This window comes from Haliaeetus leucocephalus, unplaced genomic scaffold, assembly GCF_000737465.1.
Source record: "Haliaeetus leucocephalus isolate CR32 unplaced genomic scaffold, Haliaeetus_leucocephalus-4.0 Scaffold164, whole genome shotgun sequence".
Taxonomy (NCBI): Eukaryota; Metazoa; Chordata; class Aves; order Accipitriformes; family Accipitridae; genus Haliaeetus; species Haliaeetus leucocephalus.
Window position 1 is genome coordinate 1357991 of NW_010972600.1, and position 24760 is coordinate 1382750.

General features: G+C 54.3%; 2 protein-coding genes across 2 annotated transcripts in view; one reads left to right on the plus strand and one right to left on the minus strand.

The window, feature by feature from the left end:
• DDA1 (DET1 and DDB1 associated 1) overlaps window positions 1-10059 on the plus strand; it is a 10457-nt gene extending 398 nt beyond the window's left edge. Inside the window, exons 2-5 of the mRNA XM_010563205.1 lie at window positions 4074-4154; window positions 4613-4664; window positions 4997-5058; window positions 6048-10059. Of these exons, the coding sequence (XP_010561507.1) occupies window positions 4074-4154; window positions 4613-4664; window positions 4997-5058; window positions 6048-6158 (306 nt within the window). The 3' untranslated portion in view covers window positions 6159-10059. The remainder of the gene's footprint in view (window positions 1-4073; window positions 4155-4612; window positions 4665-4996; window positions 5059-6047) is intronic.
• A 5945-nt stretch (window positions 10060-16004) lies between these two features.
• On the minus strand, window positions 16005-22873 carry ANO8 (anoctamin 8). Its single transcript, XM_010563299.1, has 17 exons — window positions 22834-22873; window positions 22113-22223; window positions 21811-21943; window positions 21597-21735; window positions 21205-21301; window positions 20705-20821; window positions 20500-20627; window positions 20096-20257; window positions 19745-19897; window positions 19543-19669; window positions 19394-19449; window positions 19228-19302; window positions 17778-18449; window positions 17490-17681; window positions 17276-17407; window positions 16813-16923; window positions 16005-16682 (listed from the first exon to the last, which is right to left on the minus strand). Exons 1-17 carry the CDS (start codon window positions 22871-22873, stop codon window positions 16005-16007), a joined length of 3123 nt encoding a protein of 1040 aa, XP_010561601.1.
• Window positions 22874-24760: the final 1887 nt, after the last annotated feature.

Below are 24760 nucleotides of genomic sequence, written 5' to 3' on the forward strand. Positions count from 1 at the left end.
GGGTGTCCCGCACCCCAAGGGGTAGAGGGCTGTAGCACCCCAAGATGGCGGGGCTCCCCACGCCCAGGGGTGGGGGGATAAGGAGGGTAGGGACACCCTAAGCTGGGGATACACCTCTTTTCTTGGGGGGGGGGGGGATGAGGGGGGCTGGGACACCTCAGGCTTGGGGGGGTTCCCCCTTTCTAGTATTTGGGGGGCGGCTGTAGTACTTCAGGATGTGGGCTATTCCCCACCGTGGCTGGAGGGTGGGGGTCCCCCAGGGTGTGGGGTCTTCCCCACCCTCAGGGATGGGGGACTGAGAGCAGCTGGGGCATTACCAGGGTGCAGGGTGTTTCCTCTGCTCCCAAGGCTGGGGGGCAGAAGGGGGAAATTGGAGCACCTCTGGGGTGTGGGGTGCTCCCCTGTCTCCAGGGCTGATGTGCACTAAGGGGGCTGGGGGGGTTGTTCAGTCCTTTCTGTGTCCCCTAAGCAGCAACAGGCACTTGGTCTGCTGCCTGAGTGTTCGGTGGCAGCTGTCATAGCCAAGAGGCTTCCAGTCTCCTTCCCTCCCTTTGTAGTGATGTAATAATTTTTGAAGAAAGAGGGTTTTCCTTCTGCCCCTCCACAAGCTCAGTAACTATGGGAAAAGCAGTGGTGTCCCTGTGGTCTCCGTGTACAGGTGTACTGTGGCCGAGAGCTTAGGTAGCCCTTCCCAAGCCTGTGCTAGTCGTTTTCCTCTAACCCATGTCTATGTGTGCGTGCATCGTGCTGGGACAGAGCCCTGCTTTCAGCATCTTTGTGCTGGGCCTTGTCTTTCTGAGCGTTGTTACTGCAGTTCCTTTCAAAAGCTGAGAATGAGGCACGTGTGTATGTTTTTTTTTCACCTTTCTGCTTTTAGATGGGGACTGTCGTCTTCCTAGGAAGCTGAGCACCCTTGTTGACACAGGAGCAGTAGATGCATCTTATCTCTACTTCCCAAATCATAGAAGGAACCAGTGTTGTCTTCTGAGGTTGCATAATCGCACTTGTTTTGGTTTTTTGGGCTTGCTTTTCCCCAAAGGAAATGAGGCATCTGCTCAGTTTGGGTGTTGGTTTTTCATTTCCACGCAGGACGCTTCATCAGCTTCACTAGCTTGGCTAGGGTGCGCTTTCTTTGGTTAAAGAGTGGCAGAAGGCACGCAGGGGGAATGTTTCTTCATGCGACATTATACGGGAGGTATGACTCTGTGTGCCTTGTGCGATAGGTGTGTAAACATGGCAGTGACCTACTGGGGCTTATTTGTCTGGTGCCCTTGGAGCAGATAAGGATCATTGCACTTGGAGTATTGTCTGATTCTGAATATCCAGGAATATGACTCCAGGCAATTCCCCCGAGGGGGCCTTTTCAATGATCTCTGAGATCGTGTCAGCAGATAGGCGCTGAAATGTGCCTGTATGCGGCAGGATTATTATTATCGGAGGGATGGTCTGTGTCACTGACAACCAGATTTCTCAGTTGAACTGGTGATAAGTGCTTAACGGGCTGACTGGAGCCTAGGTTGGAGAAATGTCTGTCTCGTGTGCTCAGTCATTTTAGTGTCCCTGTTCTGCTCTAGCTAAGTTATGGCTGAGCAGTGGGGACTGCTGGCAGGGCTGGAGCTGGTCCACACAAGCGACTGCTGGCCTGAGGAAGGAAAGGTGGTGGCCAAGAGCCAGGGATGCTTGTGGCTGTTAGAGCTGAGGTCTCCAGGTGTTGTCTGAGTGTAGTAGCCCTCCTGCTTGTGAGTCTGCACTTACCTGGTATATATCCTGCTTCAGGTGTTTATATTGTAGAGGGGGGGGGAACCACGTTCACCATTTAAATTGCATCTTGACTGATAATTTTAACGGTATTTTTGCAACTTACTGGACGTAACTCACTCTGCTGTAAAAGTCCGTCAAAAGACTGCAGAATCCCTGGTGAGAGCTGTGATCCTGCTCGTCCAGCCCTTTTCCAGGGAAACGTGGGCTCTGCTAGACCAAATCCCCGACTGGAAAGTAGGGAATAGTCTAGCATGAGGAACTTGGGGTGAGCTGTAGCTTATTGAAGAGGTACTTGAAGCTGTGTGCTCCTAAATAAGACCAGTTATTTTCCATTCTTGCAAGTGGTAATAAAACCAAGCAGTTGTCAGGCTTTTGCTGCAATAAAAGAAATCAAGGACATGTCTGTCTCTTTGTGCATTAGGCTGGTGTAGCAGAGCAGGTTATTTTGTCATAAAAAGCCTGCAAATTTAATGCAATGAGAAGGCAAGATGCTTTGAAATGTAACGGGATATTTTTGAAGATCCTCAATCCTTCTAAACAGAGTAATATAATTAGTTTGCTAATCGGTGCCGACTGTGGAAGTCGGTGAGAACAGATGAACAGAGAAATCCATTGGGGCAGGCGTGGGAAGAGCACAACGCGGTCCGAAACCAAGTGCTTCTGTGATAGCAGAGCCGGAAGATCCTGCCTTAATTCCGGAGCTCAGCCGTGATACAGACGTTATGCAGATGAGGGAGTGATGGACTCTGTCCTGGAGAAATTGCGACCAAAGGCAGTGAAGGCACAGGGAAATAGTGTTGGTCCTGTGGAGGCTAAGATAGGCAAGAGAAATTTGCAATTTGCTGTTTGAACCCCAGTCCAGTATTTTAACAAGATTATTTCTAAAACCAGGCATATAGGAAGGGTCGAATGTGGAAACTAGAATGTTAGTGGAGTTCTTTTTAAGAACAAAAGTATGAATAATATTTTCTGGTTTGGCTAATTATAGCTCTTTGTTTTGAATTAAAGATGCAGCGTTAATAAAAGTAATGGCTTCTATTTAAATGAAAATGATGTCTTCCAGCCTAGCAGTTTTGTAGCAATAGTGTCCATTTATGTGTTGCTTCTAACACTGAAATTAAATGACTTCTTATCTGCTGCTTTACTGTCCTTTTAAAATTGCTTATTTATAAGGTGATGTGTGTTCTGGAGTAGAATCCTTTAGTGTTAAGTATAACAGACTTCGAATCTTTAAGCAAGTATCATTACGATACAGGTGGCTGGTCTGATGATTTAGAAGGGACGTCTCAGGGCCTCTCTCTCTTCTGCTTATTGCACAGGTACATCTTGCATTTATTACCCATCTTCTCTTTACTTTAAAGACATTGCCGGGCATCTTCCTTTGTCTCCGCTGTGAGTAGAGCGGCTCCAACATACTCTTAAGCTCGGTTTTCTCCTGACCCCATAGTGTTTTTCTCCTGCCCTCCTTTTTCACTTTGGAGAAGGAAATTCCTGTTTCATGCTGCTATGGCTTAATTAAACTGAGAGGGCTCTGCAGGGTTCCCGTGGCTGTTTAGCAAATAGCTCTGCTGGCCTGTGTGATCAACAGTTTTGTTGTGAGTGGTGATCTAACCACTTCCAGCAAAACTTGGGATTATTTTTTTTGAGGTACCAGGAGCCTTGATATGTGTAGGGATGTGATCCTTCAAAAAGAAAAATAAAGTTGGGCCAGGCAGATAAGCATGCGATAAGGATTGGGCTTTTGAGGCCGAGTAGGCTTTTGTTGCTCTGTGGAACCAGCCTTGGTCTTTGACAAAGAATGTTAACTGAATGTTAAAAGAGCAACTAGTTTCATATGGAGTTGTATTCAAGGACTTCAGACATCGGCATAGCTGTGGCAGATTCCTCATGTGATGTTGTGATTTGTGCTGGTAAATTACTGTGAATTCTGGTCAGCTACATCAGTGGTGTTTGTGTGGTGCAAGTCTTCCTTCTGTCAGAGCTCACCCAATTGGAAACATACCTCTTTTTAATTACCTATATGCTAAATGATACTTAATTAGCATCTTTCTAATTGAATTACTGAACTTCGGGGATATAACAAGCCAAATGCAGAACCTAGGGATTGGCTTACTTCAGAAAAACAGTTTTGGGTGGATTTCAGTATCCAACAGCCATCTCGCTAGCTGGGACCTGGCAGCATCCTTCAGTTCCTGCAGTTGTTTATTTTGATGACCTGAGCAACTCCTTTGAGAATCAGCACAAAGCAAACAACAAATGGAATATCACTCTTTCTTTCCTCACCTACTTCTTTGTATTCTGTGTCTTTTTAGGCAGATTTTTTGAAAGGATTACCAGTCTATAACAAAAGCAACTTCAGCAGATTCCATGCGGATTCTGTATGTAAAGCATCAGTAAGTATTGCCACATCCTGGTGCTTTGGGGGAAGGTTGTCTTGCTTGGCTCAAAGGATGCTAGAGTGAAATAAACTTGAAATGAGTTTTTTGTTTCTTAAAAAACGTGTATGATCACAGCTGATCGTTCGTGAGTTGAGATTGGCAAGGAAAACTTCCTGCTTGCTTTGGTGAGGAATGTGTCCTCATGGCAGCCAAACCACATCTGTGGTGCTTTCTTTATATATACATTCTTTAATAGTAGTCTTATGTCCTGAAAAACATATAAAAAATGGACCTTCTTCTTTATATGTGTGTTTTAAAAAGCTGTAGCCACATAGTGTCATGTAACAGGGCAGAATATCGCAATGTATTTCTAGCCTGCATTAATGAGGGCCTTTTGGCTGATGTAGCTGTGCTTGGGTTAAAAATCACCTTTTTGCTGTCTTTGTTCTGTAACTGTTCTAATTCTTCTACAGAATAGAAGACCATCGGTATATCTTCCCACGAGAGAATATCCATCTGAACAAAGTAAGTCTGCCCCGCTAAAGTTTGAGGTTTTTTAATAACTTTATTGTATTCTAATATTAAAAATCTGGCATACATATAATCTCCCATATTTTAAAAACTTCAGATAAGGTGATATCATTGAACTGTCACCACTGTGATGAGCAGAATATGTCCAGTTACTGTTTTTTGTGCTTTTTTCCTCTACCCTTATTAAGTGATCAGTGTTCCTGCATACTGTCCTTTCATTAAAAAAGACCATGCTTAGTATGTGAAGTAATGTGGTGATCACTGCACCATTTTAAAAGTTGTCTTTAAAATGACCTCAGTATGTTTCTCTCTCTTTTCTTTGGCAGTCATAGTAACAGAAAAGACAAATATACTTTTGCGTTATTTACATCAGCAGTGGGACAAAAAGGTATGGGCATGTTTTCTTAATATTATTTTGTCTTGATTTGCTGACTTGGGCTAATTGAGCTGAATGTTAATCACAGTCAAAATATTGAAGATCAATTAAAAGAAAGTGCGAGCTGCACTTCAGCAAAAATATAGTGCAAGGAGGCTCTGTCTCTGCACAATGCTTCTTTCAAAAAACAAACAACTTTTTCTTCCCTTTCAATGTAAGGGACATTAACTCAATGTTTTGTCTAAACTTGGGAGTCTGCAGTTACATTTCCTACTTACTGCAGTTTTCCTTTGTGACCTTGGCAAATTGGTCTCCCTGTGCCTCAGCATCTGCTTTACAGCTAGGCTAAAGCTGCTCTTACCTCCCAGGACTGTTAGGAGAAGACAGATGAGCTTGTGCAGAATGTGAATGCACTAATGAGGCTGTGTAAGTACCTTGGGTACAAAATCTGAGTTCTCGTATGAGGAACACACAAACTAGTATGCACTAGCTAGCATTTGAGACTAGGAAGCTGGGATACCTGTGTTGGGAGTACTCAGAGCAAGGCAATGACTTAGGAGTGGAGACATCGAAGCAGTGAGTGTAATCATGGGCAGAGCAGAGGTTGGAGAAGAACCTGGAGAGAGGTAAAAAGATAAGAAACCTTGAAGCTGAAAAGAAAGTATTTGTGACAGAAGGCTTTGGGAGATTTTGGTAAGTTCAGGGGCTGACTCAGAGCAGAGGGAAAGAGGATCTTACTCATGTTTGTGCAGTATTTGAGATCTATAAATAAAAGGTGCTGAGATCAATGGTATTTTAGTCCCACCCTCAAATTTGAAGAACAATCTAGAAGGAGTACCTTTCAGCTTTGGGTAGAATCCTCTTCAGTGTTTCTTCCAGTGTGTCAGTTAGGTCATTGCATCTGAAAACTTTTACAAATAAAAACTTGTTCTACTGACACTAGCTCCCACCAGAATCTAAGGCTTTGGAGAATTTCACTGTGGCTTTCTCTGTCCAAACAGAATGCAGCAAAGAAGAGAGATCAAGAGCAAGTGGAAATAGAAGGTGAGAATTCGGCGCCGCCACGGAAAATCGCTCGGACAGACAGCCAGGATATGAATGAGGACACTTAAACTCTTGGCTTTCTCCTCTACTACTTTGCAGGCGCTTCCTGTTTTGTCTCAAAGTGTGTAAAGTTTGCCCCTTGCCCCCATCTCTCACCCCTCCACTACGCAGCCCAAACCACTTCTGACTTTATAGGAGCCAACGTATTTATTTCTTTTTTTCTCTCCATTTTTTATTTATGCCGTAAAACTTACGGAGCAGTGGTGGAACAATTCAGTAAATGGTGTAGTATAACCTTAGTTCCTCCTTTCTAAATATACACTGTCACTTTCACAGGTTTTGTTGAATCTGTTACCTAATCAACCAGGTCTAGCTATGAGAGCCTGGGTAGGAGAAGTGGGTTATTACAGAACCCTTCAGTGATATAGGCTCTCTGATTCATGTACCTGTTGACATATTACAAGTCGTTAACTCTTCTTTGGATGTGCCCAGTCCAGCCATAAGTGTGGGGCCTCACTATTTTTCTCAAATATCTTGAAACTGGCACTGCACTAAAAAAATCATGGGTGTCATTTAGGGTTATGTTGATCTTGGCAAACGTGTTGTCAACTTGATATATCAGTTGTATTCTTTTGGTCTGTTCTGTAAGGGCCACGGTCATTTGGCAGCGTACATTATCTCATGCACCAGTGGTCATGGAGAATTCAAGTGAAAGGTGTGTTGCTTTTGTTGCTCTTAAATTCTAACCGTCTCTTGGTCTTGAACGGACTGATATGTGCAACTTCTCCATTGGAATAAAAGGATACTCTTATCCTATTCTGAGTATTTGATCAACAGTGTATTTAAGCAGCAGCTGATGGAATGGAGTTGGGTAGGCATCCTGCAGGCAGCGCTTGGCTGGATTAAGTCTGGGAGCACCTCGGCAACTAGATCTAGTTCTCTGTCTCAATTGCCAGCTCTGAATAATGGTACGTTGTATTTTCCTGCAATATCAGCATGTCTGGAATGGAGTTCAGGACTTGGAGTTGATCAAAATGTGAGCTTCCATGGTCTCTGATGAAGACCAATCTCTTTTGGACTGTGACAGTTCAGTGCCTGTTGCCTGTTACCCTTCACTGACTTCAACAAGAGCCAAAATGGAGACCTGTAAGTCGTCTAGGTGGATTCAGAGGTTCAGAGACTAAAAAGGAAATGAGCATTGTCACCTGAAGGGGACAGGAAAGGTGTAGCTTAGTAATGATGTCTTGTCTGCTTTAACGTAAGAAGCTGACTTCACACTGTGTTAGTTTAAATTGTTGCATTTATAGCTGTGTTTTTTTCCTCGTTGACAAATCCTAAACACCAATTCAAGAAATCGCACGAACGTTTTTCTAGAGATCCTGGATAAGGCTTGTTCCGAGTGGCCGCAGTGGCTGCGAGCTTTGAGGGTTTCTGCTGTCCCCTTCTCCACAGCATCCCCGTCCAACCAGGGGATGCCACATGTGCAGGTTTGGGGGCAAAGGGAACCCGAAGGTTGATAAACTGTTGCTGACGACAGTATGTTGCAAGGCAGAACCTTAGGAAGAGCAGGGCACAGCTCACATTGCAATTTTAAATGTATATTAGGCACCAAGTTTCTTATGCAGTGAGTGAATTTAACACTGAGTAGTTTAGAACTTTGTATCTGCCTCAAAAAATGTTACCTTTTTGCTATGGCAGTAACCTCCAAATTTCTGGAATGTCTTTGAAAATGCCAACTGTGTTGGTGAAGATAAAATATACTCGGGTTTCTGTGTGATTTACTGGCGATTGCAAGAGGACTCCTCCCCGAGTTACGCTGTCAAAAAGTGCTTTTGTGCAAAGTGCAAGATGGTGACTGAAGATGCCGTGTTAGCATCCAGCTTCGCAGGGATTATCTGAAGCTGAAACTGAAGAATCCTTTGAAGAGCTGTGAGATACCAAAAGAGGAAACGGAAGTGCAGCTGGTGGTAAAGTGTGACCAATTTGTGTGTTTAGCAAAGCTTGAGAGCTGCAGCCTTGCAGTAATGTTTGTACAGTGCTTTAAAGTTGTAAAAAGCTGTATAATTCTTCAGTGATATGGCAAGGTTTGAGCTTTGCTGACTTCTCTGCTAGACAGAGTGATGTACTATTAAAGAGAGTTGGCAGTTCCTTCCTGTTGTAAACCCCCGTCTTTGTTCCCTCTGTGTCTTTTAAAAATGATCTTGTTGGTTATGGGAGCCTTTGAAATATTTCAGATATTTTTAGGAGGTAAAAGACAGTTGCCTTTCAAAGTAGTTCTGAAGTGATGGAGAAACAAGTCTTCAAAGCGATGTAACTTTTAAGTGTCAAACTGGTTGGGTTTTGGTTTTTTTTTTGCATTGGTGGCTGTGTACAAGCAGTATGGATTTCTGATACCCACAGTGAGTCTTTTCTACACCCCATCCAATCTGAAGCGAGAGCTCCCTTTCTTCTTCCTTCTCCAACTCACTTTCCATGCTGCTGCTGCCTCAAGAGTGCTGTCCTCGAGCTGTTGCACTTTGATCCTGTATTCACGTCTGTTTAATACATGGTAAGTGTATTGGGTTTGAATGTTGCATGGAAGATCTTATTTGCCTAACTGTGACTTCCTGGTGCCTTAGTGCATTGAAAACAACAAAAAATGTTTAAAAAAACAAACCCTGGGTTTTTGCTGACTGCACTGTTTGTATAATACCTAGCTCCTCTGACTTCCTTCCAACTCTCTTGTTACAAAGTGACTGAGATTTAGTGACCCTCAGGGGGTTTTTCTATATGTCTGCATAGTGGTATTTTTATTGTTTCTGTTACCAGTGTATACTAAAGGTTTGGATTTTTTAATGAAAACTTAAAGATACTTGTCGGAGATCAGAATTTTGTTTTTTTTAGTTGAATAGTGCATCTTTTCTCAAAATTCGAAGCAGCAGAAACATGTTTCTTGATATCAAGGGACAATGAGTCCGTCTAGGAGCAGCCCCTTCCAGCAGACTGTCCTGTTCGCAGGCGTCTGTCCTGTTTTAAACAGTGCTGGAGCTTGTGCCCAATGTGAGCAATTAGATGTGTGCTGGGTACATTTAGAATATTAAAAAGTTGGGCACTGCCTTTTTCTAACATAAAAATACACTAGTGACTGATGTGCAGGGAAACTAAAGTTTTGTTTAGGTTAATTCTTGATATTGTATGATCACTTTTTTTAGGGGAGAAATAGTTTTGAAAAACTACTCACATTAAGAGTTAAGAGGTGGAAAAATGTTGAGAGAAAGAATGGACTTTAACATGTTCTATGAATTCACAGCTGAGGGGACAGGTAACTGTCTGAGCAGCAAAGTCTGTGTTTGTTTGCATCGATGGTTGACTCCTGGAGTGTGCTGGGTCAGTTTATTATGTCAGAGTACGTTCAGTCAGGTAACGTTGGCATGTTCAGCTTTCAAGGTGTTTCCTGTTTCTTTCTGTGGAAGTTTTTCGAGACCCTAACGAACGATGCCCTGAGCGACCTGCTCTGCGTTTGGTATCGCCCGTGCTTTGAGCTGGAGGCAACCTCCTGGGGTCCCTTCCAACTGATAAACACTGGGAAGTGCAAAATGCAGCAGAACCTGTGGCTAGAAGGTTTGTTTTTGTACAAAGCTGGCAAGCTGTGGAAGACTGTTAGCAAGGCTTATGGAGTCTGCAAGCATGTGCAAAAGTTTTTGACAAGCCCTGAAACCACATTGTGCTATCAAGAACAGCGAGTGGCAGGATGGGGATTGAGACCAGGAGGGGAGGAAGGGAGCCGTTCAGCTCCCCATCTGTCTGACGCTGCAGCTCAGCCTGGACCGAGGCTGTTGTGGGTCTAAACTCTACCACAGGAGTATTGAAGGTGGGCAGAAGTTTTTAGATGTATTTCACTAACAGGATGCATTTAGATGCATTTCACTGTAAGAGGACAGGCTTTTAGAATAATTTAGATGTGTTAAATCTGATTTAAAAAAAAAAAAAGACTTGTTTTCTTAGCCTTGGCAAGACATGAAGCACCAGCAGTGATCTGGTTTGAATGTCTGGGATGCACGTCCCAGTGACTGTTGGGAGCTGGTTGCCAGGTTGGGTTGTGATGAATTCAAAGGACACGCTCAACCCGACTGCTGTTTTCTGTCATCCTGGTAAATGTGCCAAGCTGTTAGTGAACTCCATGTGCGTGCAGTTGTTTGGGGTTTTACCGACAGCTCTGTGTGGGGAAGGCTGTGAAGTTGGCTTTGGAGTAGGATCGGCTGGAAAATGGGTTTCCTTCCCTCTCCAGTGTGTGCCTTATGCAGCAATTCAGTTGTCAGTGTTTGGACTGTTTTCTGTGAGGCAAATTTTGAACATGCTGGACATTAATCTTAAAATTTTCACTCTGTACTAGGTAGTTATAACAGGTATAACTTCAAAACTTTATTTTTTGGTGAGCTCCTTGACACTGGTCTTAAGGGCAAAGACTAAGCAGGAGTCTTTTCTAACACTGCAGCTATCAGCTATGTTACCACTTAACGTTTTCTGGCTTGCTTGTAAACCACTAGCTTAATTTTTTGTTTTTAAGAATTTTTAAAAAGACCTGCATATCTATAATGGGAAAACTAATTTGTTTTCCTGGATTGATGACGTCAGCCTGGCAGCAGGGGAATTGTGCGACACACTGACCGTGACCAGAGGGTTTCCAGCTGATCTCTGTGTCATGTTTTATCTTATATTTTTTTGATGTGTAACAGAGAGTGGGAAATCCTTCTCTTTAAAGAAGAGAGGGTTGCATTTACCTGGGAGCAGCTAAGGGCATTTTTGGGAGCAGTGCAGAGGATGTGCTGGCTGCTGTGCCCAGAAGGGGGTATTGCATCATGGCTTTGGTTAAGCACAGACTGACCTTCATGCCGTGCTGACTGCGCTTTTGGGTTTCTCTGCTGCTGGTTCACAACGTCTGTGCCCTGACAGCGGAGAGTGCAGCCCCAGGATCTCGTCTAACAGCTGATCTGGGATGTTTGCTGCTAGTAATCACCCAAAAACGCTGAGTCAGCAGGCTATCCAGGTGGACTGGCTATGCCAGCTGACAGCTTGCTTACAGGTCTGATGGCTGCATCCAGCCTGCACTAAATGACTTACTGTCACAGCATTGGCTTGCAGAGCTCGTCCTGAAATGCGTGTGCTGGCAGCTGAGTTATATTTTATATAAAAGATGTGTGTCATCTTGAGAGTTTAATGTCAGGGAGGAGACAGGACTTCTAGAGCCTCATCTTTTTTTAACTACTGGGAAAAAAACATCTTCTAGGTGTTGAAAAGGCTGAATCTGGCCTGCAGGGAAGAACATCTTTGTAACTGAAACAAGGGAATGAAATACCAGCTTTCAAATTCTCTTTAACACTGAGAGTCTGTTTTTAAAGGCAAAAATTCCCTAGCGTGTCCTCAAATATGAAGAACTAAGGCTCCCTACGTGTGTGATTTTAGAATTGGGTTGTTCTAGGAATTTAAAAAAACCTTACCTTATTGGTGGTCTTAAAGTTTTTTGAGGATTCTGGGTGGCTTTAACCTTTGTGGTAGAGTTCCAAGTTTTGCTGATGTAAACCTGAAGGTAAGTATTCAGTTGGCGAGGTCGAAGGGCAGCACTGTTAAAACTTAACCCTCTTTCAGATCAGGATTTTTTTCATATGGGAGGTGGCTGGCTGAATCGGTTGGGTGGCATAGGGTGAGTGGGCACACCTGAGGGCCAGCGTTTGCTGCTGCGCACACTGCGGTTGCAGACGAGGGTTTCCACCGGTCTTCACCTGCTCTGGTGCTCCTTCCCCTAACCAACTCCTCAGCAGCATTCGGAGGTGAGAGGCAGCCCTGCTCCTTGGCTCACCAGCCCTGTAGGAAAGTGATGCTGCCTTACAGCTGCCTTGTGCACAATGAGGACGGTAATTTGTGCTCTTTGTGCTATAACTCTCGTTTTAATTTCCTTGCCTTTGTGACTGAAGCAAACTTTATTTGGCTAGCGACTAGCAGTAGTGTTTCACTTTGCCTCCTTGCTACCAGCTCCATCCATAAACATCCCCAGGACGACTTGTCCCTGTTCGCTCTTCAGTGAATCACAGTGCTGCAGTCCCTGGGATGTTGGTGTTAAAAACACACAGTGCTTTCATGTTTTTTTTTTTTTGAGACACATGATATTGGACAGTCTTAACAGGTCAAATACTCTCCCCTGCTTTGATAGAAGCAGCATGTGAGTGTGAAAAGGGGTGAGGGGCTAGGGAGCATCGAGGCAGTGGAGTAAGCTGGTGGAGAGCAGGACTAGCTGTCTGGTTTGTTCCTTAGCGATGGCTCTCACGGATGCAGGGACATGGGATGACTAATCACTTACTGTAAGAAATAGCACGAAATCTGAATGGATGGTCAGAGCTGAGTCACTGCGTTGTCTGTGCTACAGTTGTGCTGATTTCCAAATGCATTCATTTCTTATTAATCAGCGCACAGTGTGCCATTAACAAGCTTTATTGGGTATTTTTAGTTAAACCACCCCGTCCTTGGCCAGTTGCACATCACAGCTGGGTGTCTGAGAGCAGCTCAGAGCTTTCTGTCGTTCACAACTGCTTTTAACTCTTCTGGTTCATTCAGCACATGCAGTACCAGGCTGGTTTTTGCAATGCAACATCCAGCTTTTGAGTCTGTGTTACTTCCAACCTGTCTTTGCAACTTGAATTTTCCTCTTTTGCAAAAATATTGTCTTGTGGGGCTGGGAGAAAGTGGTTTTTCCTGAAAGCTGCATGTTGGCAGAAGGGCTGCCCTCGTGGAGTGACTGTAAATACACTGTTAGTCGAATGTCATGGCCATTGGATTTTTTTTGCATTTATTTTTAAACTATTCCATGTTTGATACTGTGTATAATAAATTTGCAGAATTTAGAGGATTATAACTTTCTTCATTCTTCCTCTACCTGACAATACGTGCGAGAGCTGCGGTGTGGCTGCCGGAGGGCGCTTTGCATCAAACCGTGCCAGTGGGGCTTGTCCTTGTGTCGCTTTCTCATAGCTTTGCCCTGTGTTAGAGGACTGTGAAGGGTGACAGCATCCCTAATGTCCCCTCCACCTTCCCCGGGGACAGGAGACCCGAGACTTGTCCCCTGAGCAGATGTGCCATGCAAGCCGCTGCGGGCAATAATTTAGCCCACACCTCAGGCTTGTTGAAATATATTTTTATTGCATTTCTGCAGGTTTTACAAAAATATGACAAAATAAATTAAAAAGAAATAAATAACCCCCTTAGTTTCTTTTTAATTTCCAAAGAAATAAAACACAGCAAGGAAAAAAAAAAAAGCCTAAAACAACCTAACTCTTCCCTCCTTTGTACAGTAACTGCCTGGAAGAGTGAGATACCAGACAGGCGGCCGCTTGTAGAAATACTTTGTATAGAGAAATGTTTAAAAATGCCCTGGACTTGCGGGGTCCTGGCAGCAGCGGGACCCTGCCCTCTCCTCTGGCAAGCGGTGCAGGAATAGATGGTACCAGGACTGTTACTCTCAGGAGGGAAATGGGATAAAAGAAACTCCCTTTAAGACCAGCATGTGTTCAAGAGCGGCAGAGATGAGAGCTGGCCCCGACCAGCCAAACCCAAGCAGAGAAACTAAATGAAACGGAGAAAGGGAGAGCGCTCTGTCCCTCTGCCTGCGGCCCTGCCTGATTTTGGGATGTGTGCAGGCAGGGCAGGCAGAGCAGCCAGGTGTGGGGTGAGCTCTGTAGAGCCCTGAGGGCCAGGCAGCTGTGCAGCAGGGGTGGGTGTTTTGGGTTACCTGGTACCCCCAGCCGGGCTGGGGTCTTTTTTCCTGCCATCACTTAACATGCAGCTGCTCCTGCTCCAGTGCATGGCCGTGCTGGTCTCGCTGGGTTTCTGAGGGCCCGTGTGCCCCAGTTTCCCAGCACCACATAGCACAGTGCTCCCTTTTCCCTGCCCTCGCCCCAGAAATCTCTCCCTCATCCTCTGCTCCTCGCACCCAGGAGAGGGCATGGCTGGTGTGGGAGGGCGAGGGGGGACCGCCGGCCCAGTAAGCCCCGGGGAGAGGGCTCTGCCCGACCTCCACGGCTGTCTGCGGGGAGCCAGCCCTGGCCCCTGCGGTCTCAGGGACAGCAAAGCTCAGGGCTGTCCCCAGCTGCTGCAGGGGTCTTGTCCCCCGTGGTGGGGACGGTGCCCTTGGCCCTGGAGAGCATCTCCCTGCCTGCGCTGGACCATTGGCAGCACCTCGGCTCCTGCGCTGGCTGAGCGGAGCAGCAGATAAAGCCTTTGCCCTCTCCTGCCCTTATTGCTGTATAAAATGGCTTGATTCAAAGACAAAAAAAAAAAATTACATGATGTGTGGAAAGAGACAGGGGGGGAAAAAATACAACCTGACGTGTTCTACAGCCCAGGCCTTGGGAAGAGAGGGGTGCGCAGACCCCGCGTGACCGCCTGGGCCTGGACCAGGCACAGTGATGGGGCGGCCACCCGGGCGTCCCCCCGGCTCCCGGCAGCCCCCCGCCTCTCCCCGGCTTGCTTTGGAAATGGTTGGTGGCTGGTGGGCAGAGAGCGGAGCTGGTGGTGAGGGACAGGAGGGAGCTGGCAGGGCTGGATGTCCCCAGCCAGGTCACCAGTGGGCACCGTGTTGGGGTACCACCACCCTGTCCTGGCCCCTAAAGCGAAGCAGCACCGAGCAGAGCCACTGAAAAGCGAGGAGCAGCTGTGTTGCAGCCCCCTCCCCGCACAGCCAGAGCGAGGATGGCAGCTGTTAAAGCACTAAGACTAGACCCAGCGATGGCAAAACCTTCGCCCTGGCAGAAGCGAAGCTGCTCCCACCCCCTCCACCCTGCCCTTGCAGAGACCTTGTGTTTCCCCCCCACCCAGCCCCGCTCCTTCTCCCGGGCTCCGGCACGATCTCCGTCTGTGAGTGTCTTATTGCAAAATAATTCCACGAAATAAGAAAGTGGAGAGGGGAAGGGACTGTCCCGGCTCGCGTTGCAGTCGCTGGGGCTGCTGCCCACACCTGGCCGGGCTTTGCCAACCACGGCACCGGTGCCAGCTCTCGCCTCTGCTGCCTCGAGCCGTCAGACGAAGAAGGGGAGAGAGTCGCTTGCGTTGGGTTTTGTTTCAGTTTTAGTGCAAGAAATGCTGCCCATGCATGGGAATCCAGGTGGCTGGAGCTGGCCGCTCACCCCCCTCCCTCCCGGCTGTCCAGGCTTTGGGCAGGAAAATGTCCCGGTGCTGGGAAGGAATCCACGCAGAGGCTGCCGGGAGCAGGACGGAGCAGGGCACGGCCCTGTTGCCGGTGGGACCCTGGGCGATGGCTGTATGATGGCGGGGGCTGTAGGCACGGGTGAATCGGGCTCCTCTCGCCACTGCTCCTGCGAGCGCCACAGTCTCGTCCCTCCACAATCAGAGATGTGGTGCTGAGCCTGGCGGGTTGGTCCTGGTGGATCTGGCAGCACCAAGCTCCTGTGTCTCCTCAGGCTGGACCGCGGCATCTCCCTGTGCTGACTCCTCAGGGTGGTGGGTGCGGTGCTGGGGGCCGGGACCCTAGGTTTACGGCGCGGAGCCAGACCGGGGCATCTCCCACCCGTGAGCGTGCGGAGGAGCACAGGAGGGAAACCTGTTGGGATGCTCCGTCCAAAGCTGCGGCCAGACCGACGGCGCTTTGCTCAGGTGTCCTTGGTGCAGGATGCGGCTGGTTCCCCGCCAGAGCTGGGGCCAGGGCGGCAGCGGGTCCCAGCAGAGGGGCTGGAGGGACACGAGGGGACACGGCAGAGGGGGGACGGTGCAGAGCGAGGGGCCAGCGCTGGCACCCGGTGGGCTCAGCCCAGCCCTGTGCTCCCTGCAGCAAGGGACGGCGAGGGGAGGCAAGAGGGTGACGATGTCCACGGCTGCCTGAAGAGGGGAGCGGGCAGCCCCGCTCGCTCCCGCTCCCCCAAAAGGTCTGGTTAGAGTTTATAGCCCCCGCTCTCCTCCTCCGCCCGGCTCTCCGGCTCCTCTCGGCCCCCCTCCTCTGGCACCCCATTGAGATGGGACTTGCTGGGGACCAGCCGCTCGCCCGTGTCCGCCGAGGGGCCGGGCCGGGGCTGGGGGGAGGCAGTGGCTGCGGTGCCGTTGCCCCCGGCCCCTTCGGACTTGCCAAAGTTGAAGAGCTTGCCGGGATTGAATGGCTTGGTGGGCGACTGGACCTTCTCAGTCCCTGTGTCCCGCTTAGTCTCGGGGGATTTCAGGAACTTGAAGCTGAGGAAGCCAGGGAGTTTGTTCTCACTGCCGGTGGGGGACTGGGGGGACCTGGCAGTGGCCGTGCTGCCAGCCCCGGTCCCCCCGGAGAGGAATTTGCCCTGCAAAGGGATGATCTGCTTCAGCTTCATCACATTGTTAGTGGCCAAGAGGGAGCTGGGTCGTTTGGGCTTGTCGGAGCCGTGCGAGGTGCCCCCGGAGCCCTTCCCTTTGCTCTGGCTCTTCTCGTGGGCCGGGTCCTGCCCGGCGGCCTCGGGCTTGGCCTCGTCACGGCTGGACTCACGTTCCTTGCGGGCTTGGTACTCGGCGTGCCGCTGCCTCTCCTCCTCCTCCCGCTTGCGCCGCTGCTGCTGCTGGAAGTGGTGCTGCGCCTGCCGCTCGTGCTTCTGTCAAGGGGGAACACGTCAGCCCTGGGGACACCTTGGGGACGCCCGGGGAAGCCCACCCGCCCCAGGGGTGGGGGTGTCCCAGCTCCCTGCTGGGCCCCAAGGAGGGTCCCACCCCGGCATCACCTACCTTAAAGGCCTCGCGGCGCTGGTACTCCAGCTTGGCCATCTCCTCGGCCACCCAGGCAGGGATGTCGGGGATGGCCACTTGGATGATGTACTTCAGGAACAGGACGAAGTGCTGCAGAGGGAACGTGGGTCCGGCTGAGCATCCCCACCCCAGCCCCGTGGGCACCGCTGTCCCCTCCCAAAAGGCACCCTGCAAGGAATGGGGGCTGGAGAGACCCTACAATAACAGCCTGGGGGATTCTGGGCCCCATTGCAGTGCCTGGCAGCACCCAAAACCTGCAGGGAGGTGCCTGGGGTTGCAAGGGAGGGTTTAGGGCTGGGACCCCATCCCTCAAGGGGAAGGTCTGCGGGACCCCTTGGCTGTCTGAGCCAAGGCAACACCTTGTCATGTACCGGGAGACCCTACAATAACAAATAACCACGGAGCGGGCAGCGGGTACAAGCCCCAGGCGCAAGCGCTGTACCTCCAGCACCACCACGGAGATGATGGCTCCCTCAGGGCTGAGCCAGGGGAAGAGGCGCTGGAGCTGCCCACACTGGGCAATCAGGTAGCAGTTGACCACGATGGCCAGGACGCCCATGGCCTCCATCACCTTCTGCAAGAGCGATGGTGCCGGGGATGAGTGTCCTGGCCAGCCACATGCCCCACCAGGCACCCCCCCGTCACCCCCAACCCACCTGCCACTGCCCGATGCTCTCGACCCGCTGGCCGAAGGGACGCTGGAGCCCCGTGCACAGCTTGAAAGCATCGCTCCGGATCTCGATGATGTTGTTCACCAGGGCGCACATGGCAGCCAGGGGAAAGGCGGAGGAGAAGAGCACCACGTAGCCGAACTGGATGAACATCTCCTGGTAGTCCTGGAAGGTGTCCTGGGGAGGAAGAGGAGGAGGAAGAACATGTTGCAATGGGACTGGTGGGGGCTACACTGCACCCCACCGGGGCCGTGCCCTCCTGGGGCCACTCACCTCATACTTCTTCATGCAGCTTTCCACCTCCGCCTGCGTCAGCTGCGTGGAGTAGTTCTCCTCCGGTGGGTCAATCCACGACGCCCGGTTGCGCCTCCGCCCTTCCTCCTCACCATCCTCCTCCTCCCGACTCTCAGCCGTCCGCCTCCTCCGGCCAGCCCGTGGGACCACCGCCGGCTCTGCCGCCTTGACCGGGCTACCGGGGGGACCTTCGGTCTCCTCCTCATCCTCGCACAGCTCAAAGACGGACGCAGGGTCCATGCCCTTCTCCACCATGGTGGGGCTGCCCTCCTCAAGAAAGCTCTCGTCCTCGGGGCCCCCGGGCTCTCCGCCGCGCCGCTCCGCCTTCTCGATGAAGCTCACCTTCTTCAGCTTCAACCCGCAATCCAGGGCGCTCTCCTCCTCCGAATCCGACTCGCGCCGCTCTTCCTCCTCCTCCTCTTCCTCCGGCACCCCGCAGCCCCCATTCAGACACTTCTTCTCCCCCCGTGACCCCTCGGGGGGGGCTGGGGGGTGGCGGTGGGGGGCGAGCAGATGGAGGACGGCGTGGGCGAGCTGGCGGAGGCTGCAGAGGTTGAGGTCCCCCCGGCGCAGCCGGCGGTACAAGTGGGGCTGCGACACCTCCCTGATGTTCTGCAGGAACTGGCGGGTGATGAGCAGCGTGGCCAGCATCTGCGCGGGGACACGGGGTGCACGCTGTCACCCAGGGAGGGGGGACAGCACCTGGGGTGGGGGGGGGTGTTGTGTGTCCCTGCATCCCCATCGCCTGCCCCCCGCGGGGTCCCTGCTCCTCCCCATGGCCGTGCTGGTGGAGCAGGACACCTAAGCCTGGTTCCCCCCCCGCCTCCCGTGACCCCCCCCCCCATTGGTGACAAGTGATGGGATGGGACCTCAGCGGCACTAGAGTCGCATGTGCCACCGCCAGCCGGAGCAGAGCCGGGGCTGGGGACACCCGTGTCCCTCCCGGGGGCAGCGGGGGTCCCGGGGTGGGGTGCAAGGGGTGGGGTGCGGGGAGATGCCCGGCCCCCCCCCCTCCCCGCTCCTACTTTGGATACTCCCAGTCTCCAGCAAAAGCCCAGGAGGCCCTTAAAGAAGATGAGAGAGAGGTGGAGGTGGAGGAGGATGGAGGGAAGGAGAGCGTCTTTGAGCTGACGCACGAGGCTTTGGGAGAGAGAGAAGATGAGCAGGAGCTGTGGAAGGGACAGAAGAACAGACAGACAGACAGACAGAGAGAGACCGTGAGCAGGAGCAGGAGCTGGGGACCCAGCGCAGCCTCCGGCCAGGAGCACAGCAGCCAGGGACTGTGGTGGGGGCATGCGGGGACACCGGCCCCCCGGGAAGGCACGGGGGGGACGGTGGCAGGATTGAGTGGAGGACATCCGTCTGTCTGTCCGGGCGATGCCAGAGGGGGCTCAGGCCGGCCCCGCCGCCCCCGGGCACGGCCCCTTACCTCCTTCAGCCGCTCCATGTCTTTGAGGTAGAAACCGATGTAGAAAAGACTCAGGTATGAATTTACAAACTGAAACTGCGGGAGAGAGGGGGGTGAGCGCGGGGTGGCTGCCGGGACCCCCCCAGTCCCCTCTGTCCCCTCCTGGGGCCACCCGGCCCCTTCTCACCAGGACGATTTTGATGATGAGGTGTTTCTCGTAGGCACTCTGCAGGCGGTAGTTTTCTGCAAAGCAGAGGAGGGGGGTTCAGGATGGGGCTCGGGGGGTCCCAGCACCCAGCCCTGCTGGGAGCACCCCCGGGTGCCACCCCCACGCACCCATGTCGTTCAACCAATATGCAATCTTCTTGTAAACCTCGTCGCAGGCGGTGACGATGACAGCCAGGACAATTTTGGGGAGGAAACGGATGATCCGGGGCAGCTCCTGGATGCTCAGCACAAACTCCTGCGGGGATGGGGACGGTGTCAGAGTCAGCACGGAGGGGGCTGGCAGCCCGGTGCGGGCAGGATGAGGACCCACCTGGAGCTGGAAGCAGCCCAGCATGAGGAGGAAGACGAGGGAGAGGCAGGCGAGGCAGACGGGGAGGCTGACCAGGCACTGGAAGAGCAAGCGCTTCCATGGTGGGTAGTAAAACTCCTCCGCGCTGGTCACGGGGCTGATTCTCTTAATGCCCTAACGGGGGGTGTGGGGTGTGTGGTGTGGGACATGGCAGCGTGTGACCCTCCCCATGGGATCCCTCCGTGACCCCAGCACTGGTGGGACCCGGCACAGACCCCTGCGGGTGGCTCGTCAGGGTCAGGGAGGGGCTCAGCTGGACCCCAGCCCCAGGGACCCCCCCCAGGCATGGGAACCCACCCTGCCAGGGCTTACCCTGAACTGGGGCCGGGGCTCCTCGATGGACTCGGCCGGGGTGTCCAGCGTCCCCCACTTGTAGGCGAACTCGGCCCCGCGGCGTTTCCACTCCTCGAGGAAGAGGGTGGCCCAGATGACGTTGAAGATGGCGAAGACCACGCAGCAGATGTCCTGGCTGGTCTGCAGGACGGATGGCACCAACTGCACCGGGGTCGGTCCCCTCCTGTCCCTGACACCCCCCCTGCAGCCCTGGGGAGCTGCATGGTGCTGCTCCAGCCCCAACACGGTGGGCTTGGGTGCCTCCCAGCTCAGCAATTGCAGTATTAAAGCATCACAGGGAAAGCCCAAAGCAAAGAGGGATGGACGACCCCCCCCATGGCCCCCAAATGCAGGGATTTACCCCATTTCCCCACCCCTCTCACCTGGTCGCTCTCAGTGAAGGTGTAGAGGATGGAGCCGAAGACGGCGGGGTACACCATGGCCGAGGTGTAGAAGCCCAGCCAGGCGAAGTACATGGCGATTTTCACCCCAAAGTAGTCGCAGATCTCATCTGTGGGGGCCGAGGGCGGCGTAAGCGGGGCTGGGACCTCCCAGACCCGCCCCCATGCCACCCCCTCAACACCTTACCTAGCGGCTGGGCCTCACAAACTGCCTGCACCCATGTCTTCATGAGCCGCTTGAGGATCCTCTGCTCGTGCAGGGGGAAGACCTGCTGGATGACGCCGCGGGCTGCCAGCTCCGGGACTGCACCGCGGGGCAGGGGGTGAGGGACGGGCTGCGGGGACGCTGCCAGCCTGCCCCAGCCCCCCCCATGGGTGTCCTCAAATGGCCCTGGTGTGGCGGGGTTTGGAGCAGGGACAATGGGGAGGACGGATTTGGGGTGACCGTGGTACGTCGGGGGCTCTGTGCCCATACGCGGCACTGCCCGGCCACAGCACGGCACAGCCACCACGCACCCACCACCCTGCCTGGCACACAGCCCCGGGGATGGGGACACGTGGTGACAGGGGACCCTTGCCGGGCTTATGTCCCCCAGAGCCACCATGGCACGGCATGGGCACAGGATGGGGCAGCGGGGTGGCGGTGCCGTGCCGTGCCGTACCGCGCCACGCCATGCCGTTACTCACTGATGGGCTGCCCCTCGAGGAAGTGGATGTTGTGCAGCGACTCGCCCTGCTTGGCGCGCAGGTTCTCCAGCCAGTACCTGATGATGTTTTGCCGTTCCTGCGGCACCGCAGTGGGGTTGAGCCCTCGGCAATGGTCCCACTGCCCGGTCCCCGGCCCCTCTCCTGCCACACCTGCATCCCCAGCCCCTGCCACCGTCCTGTTCCCTCCCCAGATCCGCCTTGTCCCCAGTTTGGGGGATGGCTGGATTGATCCCCAGCTGGGCTGGGGCTCCCTGATCCCCTTCTTCACCTGGGGAGGGGGAGAGGACATGCATTCCCTGCCCCATGTCCCTGTCCTGCATGCCCACATCCCTGCATCCCCGCCCCATGTCCCTCGTCCCCCCGCATCCCACCTGAGAGGTGAAGAAGTAAAGCTCATTCTCAATGTTCTCGTAGATGTAATCCTCCTCGCAGGAGAAACTCCGCATGCCTCCACCGAATTCGGCTTTCACCGGCTTTCGCAGCCCGATCTCATCGGCCCCACGCAGCAAACTGCAGGGAGAGGGGACACAGCTGGGGACACAGCAGGGGACACAACGGGGACTGGGGATGCAGCCAGGACCCTACCTCTCGTAGGTGGCGGTGACGAAGAAGGCGTAGACACGGGTATGCTTGTGGTGCCGGACCTGGACGATGAGCTCGGGGATGCCAAGGCGGATGTGGTTCAGGAGCCAGAGCAGCGTGTGGTCGTCGGTGGTGTCTGGACGGCACCAGTCAGCGCGGTCCACGACTCCCAGCACACCCCATCTCGGTCCCCATCCCTCCCCACATCCCCCATCCCCGCTGCAGCTCCGTGCCGCCATCCCGGTGCTCCACACCGGTGCCGTCAGCCCTGGCCCCCACCCCGCGTACCCTGGGCATCTCCCTACCGGGGAAAGTCATGAGCACATCGCAGTTCTCCGTGGGCACCGTCTTCATCCAGGCCTTGTGGGACATGATGTAGCGCCCAGCCTGGAGCAGCCGCTTCCCGAAGAGCTTATCTGCCGGGGAGAGGGAGGGAGGGAGGGAGGGGGTCAGCAGCCGCGGGACCCCGTGGAGCACCCCCCCCACCCACAGCCCTGGGAACCGGACCCCGAAGCACCGAGGACTCAGCTGCCGGCGCCATGGGATGGGTGCGGGGAACCCCGGCATGTCCCCGGCGGTGGCCGTCCCCAGCAGTGGCCATGGCAGCAGGTCACGGCCCCGCTCGTGGTGACGCTGGCCCTGGCTCACGTTTCTCCTCCGGCAGCTCAGGGTGCCCAAAAAGGCCCCGACAGCTGCCGGGGAGGAGCCGGCAGCGTGTCCTGGCATCCCTGGGGTGCTGGCTGCCACAGGATGCCCTGGGGTGCCCCCCTGCAGCCCCCCCAAACCCCTCACCTCTGCCCGCAGCCCCTCGGCGGGGCCGGGATCCGGCAGGGCCGCGGCTCCGGGAGATGGGAAACCGCAGGAAAAATGGGGAGAGCGAAAAAGCAACCGGTCTCCATGGAAACCCGGGGAGGCCCCGTATTGCCGCGGCGAGGCGGGATGGGGACGGTCCCCAGGGTCCCCTCATCACCCCTCGGTGGGAGCTGGTGCAGGGACACGGCCCCTGTCCTGCTGCGGGGTGCTCACGCCGCGGGGACATGCTGTCCCCTGTGCCCAGCGTCCCCATCGTGCCTGCCGGGGACAAGGTGCATCCCAAAATGCTGCCCGGAGCTGGCAGAGAGGGCAGGATGAGGGTCCCTGACGGTGCTGGAGTGGGTCCCCCCACGGGACACCATTTGTCCCTGCCCCACACCAGCAATGCGCCCAGCCACCTCTCTGCCTCAGTTTCCCCTCCTAAGCCAGGGCGGCAGAGCCAGGATGGGGTGGGTGGACCGATGCCCAGGGGACGTCACGGCCTCTCCGGCTGCCCCAGGGCTGGGAAGGTCCCGGGGCTCCGGAAACACTGCTGCACACCTCACAACCGGACCTGCCGGCCCCGAAAAACAGGAAATGCCAAACCTGCTCCGGCAGCTCATCCCAGGGGATGCACCCCGGCTCCAGGCACCCCCAGACCCTCCTGGGCTGGGGGAGCAGAGCAGGGCCCCGCCACCAGCCAGGCTGAGACCCGACAAATTCATTGCCTGAGTCGCCGTCACCAAGGGGCCGTGGCGCCGGGCTCTGAAAGGCCGCCCTGTCCTGGCACCGTGGGCGAAAGCCGGGGACGGCGCCAGGCTGCCAGCCAGCCGCCCCCGAAGCGGGACCCATCCTGCACCCCAAGGCACATCCCGCATCTCAGGCCCAGTGGGTGCACGGTGCTGGTGGTGGTGACTCGGCCGCGCTCGCCGGGCAGCTCGCCGACACCAGTGGGGTGAGCTCACCCACCCTGAATTATTTACACCCTGCCGGGAGCAGTGTAACCCAGCCGGCAGTGCGGGCAGCGGGGTGGGGGCACCACGGGGGCCCAGCTGGCAGGCACGGCCGGGCAGCGGCGGAGGCAGCCGGCGAAGCCTGCACACGCGTGTGTGCCAGCGTGCAAAGCGGGGCAATGCTGGGTGGGCGCCCACCCCGAGGCCTCGGCTCCGGGTGCAGGAGGATTTTTTCCTACCCAAGGTCACGGGAAAAGACGTGGCTGAGCCGCAGAGGGGTCCCCAACACCGCTCCTGCCCCCCCAACCTCGTCTGGGCACGGGGGGCCGGATCCTGCCTTCACCCCGCTCCGGCCACAGGGTCCTTCTCGCCCCGCTGCCAGCGAGAGCGGCCCCCAGCCCCCTCCCAGCACCCGGTGCCATCACCAAACCTGCACGAGGGGTCCGCCGGTGGAGCGCCAGGATGGAACCCCGCAGCATCCCAGCCCACGCCCGAGCCCTTGCGTCCCCCTCTTCCCTGCTCGTCCCCGCGGCCACCCGCTCCCCCCCGGCACGCCAAGGCCGTGCCGCTCACCTTGGCTCTCTGGGATAAGGTCACGGGAGCTGCAGCGTGCCGGGGACGGGCACGCCGCTGCCCCGCCACCGAGCGGAGCCCGCGACCGCCGGGGAAGGAGGCATTCGGGGGAGCGGCGACACCGCCTGCCACGGGCGGCCGCGTCCCGGGGGGGGACACAAAGTGGGTCACCCTCCCGCAGGCAGGAGTCCTGCTCGGCCGCACGGCGGGCAGCAGGCCCTGCCTGCGCTGCCTTGTCCTGGGGACCCCAACCCAGCCGTGGCCATGGGGACGTCACCTGCCGCCGGGGCCACAGTGGGGGGACCCCAACCCCAGTTTGGGGACCCTAACACAAAGCTTGTGTCCTGCACCCGCTGCCCAGCTCTGTCCTGGGGGGGCAAACGGACCTTTCCTGGGGGCTGCATGGCCCGGAGGTGACACGGGGGGGTGCGTGGACCCTGTGCTGGGGAGGTCACTGCTACATCCTCCGGGACACAGACCTGTGCGTGGACCCCATCCTGGGGGGGAGCACGGACCAGTCCCGGGGGGGGGGACAGGCACAGCCCCGATCCCCTGGAGGACCACAGCCCCCCCGGGCGTGCAGGGATGGGACCCCCGGGGGGGTGCAGGGAGGGCACGGAGCTACCCTGGGGGGT